The 4549-nt window shown below is 31.7% G+C and overlaps 1 protein-coding gene across 1 annotated transcript in view; it reads right to left on the reverse strand.

Moving 5' to 3' along the window:
* Positions 1-4039, reverse strand: part of LOC106475910 (rho guanine nucleotide exchange factor 26-like) — a 10010-nt gene extending 5971 nt beyond the window's left edge. Inside the window, exons 1-3 of the mRNA XM_013936585.2 lie at positions 3939-4039; positions 2139-2308; positions 1727-1909 (exon numbers count right to left, since the gene is read on the reverse strand). Coding sequence (XP_013792039.1) covers positions 1727-1909; positions 2139-2308; positions 3939-3998 — 413 coding nt within the window. The 5' untranslated portion in view covers positions 3999-4039. The remainder of the gene's footprint in view (positions 1-1726; positions 1910-2138; positions 2309-3938) is intronic.
* Between the last annotated feature and the right edge of the window lie 510 nt (positions 4040-4549).

Genomic DNA, 4549 nt, shown 5'->3' on the forward strand with positions numbered 1-4549 from the left:
AGTCCTGTCACTACTATACTCATGAAAGAAATAAAAACATTGACAGGGTATTGATAATAGCAGAGCAAACATATAGTCCTATCACTACTATACTCATGAAGAATAAAACATTGACAGAGTATTGATAATAGCAGAGCAAACATATAGTCCTGTCACTACTATATTCATGAAATAAATAAAAACATTGACAGGGTATTGATAATAGCAGAGCAAACATAGAGTCCTATCACTACTATACTCATGAAAGAAATAAAAACATTGACAGGGTATTGATAATAGCAGAGCAAACATACACATTAGCTATTTGAACCTAGTATCTTTTGTTCTTAAAAAATACTTATTTTATATATAGGCAGGTTTTAAAAATCTTAATTGTTCTTAAAAGTCACACATACATACATTTAAGTAAATAAATATAATTTATATAACATGAAAATATGATTAAAACCCTGTATGTAAAATGTAATTGTTTTATGACAACTGTATTAACTGCCCTACCATTTCTCTATGTTTATCATATAAATTATTTAACAAAGTAACTTAATCATGACAGAAATGCAAGATAACCTTCATTAACTACCATTTATTAAATACAAGCTATCAGTTGAACGAGAAATTATCTAACACCTGTCGAAAATATCCATTAGTTACCATAACACAACCCAATTGTGTAGGAACTATTTATTAAGAACACATCAAATGTAACTGAGGCATAAAACAGTATCATTAACTGAGATAACCTACAAAAGTATTAGAGTACTTCCTTAACAAGACTTACACTAGGACTAATACTGATTCCACATATGCAAGTGGAAAAACTCAAGACCATCTTTACTAACAAAGAACTTACCCAAGTGGAAAAACTCAAGACCATCTTTACTAACAAAGAACTTACCCAAGTGGAAAAACTCAAGACCATCTTTACTAACAAAGAACTTACCCAAGTGGAAAAACTCAATACCATCTTCACTAACAAAGAACTTACTCAAGTGGACAAACTCAAGACCATCTTCACTAACAAAGAACTTACTCAAGTGGACAAACTCAAGACCATCTTTACTAACAAAGAACTTACTCAAGTGGACAAACTCAAGACCATCTTTACTAACAAAGAACTTACTCAAGTGGACAAACTCAAGACCATCTTTACTAACAAAGCACTTACTCAAGTGGACAAACTCAAGACCATCTTTACTAACAAAGCACTTACTCAAGTGGACAGACTCAAGACCATCTTTACTAACAAAGCACTTACTCAAGTGGACAGACTCAAGACCATCTTTTCTAACAAAGAACTTACTCAAGACCATCTTTACTAACAAAGAACTTACTCAAGACCATCTTTACTAACAAAGAACTTACTCAAGTGGACAAACTCAAGACCATCTTTACTAACAAAGAACTTACTCAAGTGGACAAACTCAAGACCATCTTCACTAACAAAGAACTTACTCAAGACCATCTTTACTAACAAAGAACTTACTCAAGTGGACAAACTCAAGACCATCTTTACTAACAAAGAACTTACTCAAGTGGACAAACTCAAGACCATCTTCACTAACAAAGAACTTACTCAAGACCATCTTCACTAACAAAGAAATTACTCAACTGGACAACTCAAGACCATCTTCACTAAGAAAGAACTTACTCAACTGGACAAACTCAAGACAATCTTCACCAACATTACAAAATCATTTCTGTTTAAGAGTAAACAACAAAAGCTTACTCTAATGGGCAACTGAAGATCATTTCCACTGTCTTCCCTTCATGATTGTTTAACATTATCAACTGAAATAAATTTTTGCAGATTTCAGAACGGAAAGGAAGTTGTGATGGAAGAGGTTGGTCTAAGGACACAACTTGTAGCATGTTTCTTGGGCAGTAATCTATTACGGTGTAGTTTTCCTCGCTAAAAAAAAAAAAGTTAAATTTTTAGAGTGACCATGTAATTTCACCAAAAAAAGTTAACCTTATTATTTATTATATCAACTTAAATACTGACAATGTTTTTGTATGATTAAATTTAATCAGCTCTTTTCTCAACTACTGAACTCACACTCAAATATTATCAGTTAATATTTAATGTTTCTCATCAACTTATCATCTCAGTTTCCAACTATTTTGAGTTGGATGCATACCTTCTCTTCTTTGTCACAATAAGGAGGTCTGTAAATAGGAACAAGTAAACAGAAGTTTTAAAGCAGCGAGCTGCACGACCAAAGGTGTATTTAGAAGATTCTTCGAACAACAATCTAGTAACTCCTCCTTTCTTCACCAGCCAACGAGATGATGAAATTAATGGGATAGCCTGTGAGGAAAACAATGTAGATTGTTACTAACTCATAACTTTCAATTCTACAATTGATAAGACAATTTGGGAAATAAACTAATTCAAGCAATATTTTCAAAACAAAAATGAGCTATTATGTAACAGATCACATCATATCAGATTTAATAATGACAGATATCTTCCCTATTAAAGCCACAACTAGTCTATGAATATCTGCTCCCTTTGAGAGTAGTCTTTTAATTTGTTTTATATATATACACACACACACACATAAACACACACATACTCATCAAATATCCCACTGTACTCTTAAACTGGTGAATCTATAATTTATACACTCATCAAATCTCCCACTGTACTCTTCAACTGGTGAATCTATAATATATACACTCATCAAATCTCCCACTGTACTCTTCAACTGGTGAATCTATAATTTATACACTCATCAAATCTCCCACTGTACTCTTCAACTGGTGAATCTATAATTTATACACTCATCAAATCAGTTGAAGAGTACAGTGGGAGATTTGATGAATGTATAAATTATAGATTCACAGGTTGGAGAGTACAGTGGGAGATTTGATGAGTGTATAAATTATAGATTCACCAGTTGAAGAGTACAGTGGGAGATTTGATGAGTGTATAAATTATAGATTCACCAGTTGAAGAGTACAGTGGGAGATGAATATGTTATATCCACCTACCAATAAATTTAACAATACATTATACAACAGACATCTGTTATGCATATGTATTCAGCTTATTAATATAACATTGTATTCTTCAGCTGACAAAAATATACACACATTTCAACTGATGAATGTGTTAGATGTTAGGAGATGAATCTGTCTGTACACTCTCCAATGGATAGTTTTAATATATATACTAAGTAGATGAATCCTTTTGTACACTCTCCAATGGATGACTTGTTAATGTATACTAAGGAGATGAATCTGTCTGTACACTCTCCAATGGATGATCTGTTAACGTATACTAAGGAGATGAATCTGTCTGTACACTCTCCAATGGATGATCTGTTAACGTATACTAAGGAGATGAATCTGTCTGTACACTCTCCAATGGATGATCTGTTAATGTGTACTAAGGAGATGAATCTGTCTGTACACTCTCCAATGGATGACTTGTTAATGTATACTAAGGAGATGAATCTGTCTGTACACTCTTCAATGGATAACTTGTTAATGTATACTAAGGAGATGAATCTGTCTGTACACTCTCCAATGGATGACTTGTTAATGTATACTAAGGAGATGAATCTGTCTGTACACTCTCCAATGGATGACTTGTTAATGTATACTAAGGAGATGAATCTGTCTGTACACTCTCCAATGATCTGTTAATGTATACTTTAACATGCTTTAAAAAATACATTGCTATTATTGATGTTACTTTCCAATAGTGTAAAAACATTATTGTTACATAATGTTAATGTAATGTGAACACATTCACTAATATCCAGTTTTGGTGAATATCTTGTTCAAAACTGGATATTATACTATTTGAAATATTAAGGTATCTCACTGCTCTAGTAAGTTGAGTTTTATAGTGAAAAAGAGTAATACAACAAGGAAAAGAAAGTCTTAATATTCAAAATGGAAAAGTTATTAAAAATTCCTTCTTCACTAACCTTACAATCCCTGAACTCTAACTGATGACTTAAAAGCATAATTTCTTCCATTCTTTGCATTTTTTTTGCACCTTCATTACATTCGGCTACAACCTATTAGAAAGAATCCCTCATAACTTTAATACAAAAACACATTACATTCAGCCGTAACCTATTAGTAATAGCCTGTAATAATTTTAATACAAAAACACATTACATTCAGCTGTAACATATTAGTAATAGCCTGTAATAATTTTAATACAAAATCTTGTTAAATACCACACAACCAATAACAGCATCATCAGATGCTAATTATACTACATACCACACAACCAATAACAATCATCAGATACTAATTATACTATATACCACACAACCAATAACAGAATCATTAGATACTAATTATACTATATACCACACAACAAATAACAAGAATCATTAGATACTAATTATACTATATACCACACAACAAATAACAATCATCAGATACTAATTATACTATATACCACACAACCAATAACAGAATCATTAGATACTAATTATACTATATACCACACAACCAATAACAGAATCATTAGATACTAATTATACTATATACCACACAACCAATAACAGAATCATTAGATACTAAT

Source organism: Limulus polyphemus, unplaced genomic scaffold (genome assembly GCF_000517525.1).
Source record: "Limulus polyphemus unplaced genomic scaffold, Limulus_polyphemus-2.1.2 Scaffold9414, whole genome shotgun sequence".
Classification (NCBI taxonomy): domain Eukaryota; kingdom Metazoa; phylum Arthropoda; class Merostomata; order Xiphosura; family Limulidae; genus Limulus; species Limulus polyphemus.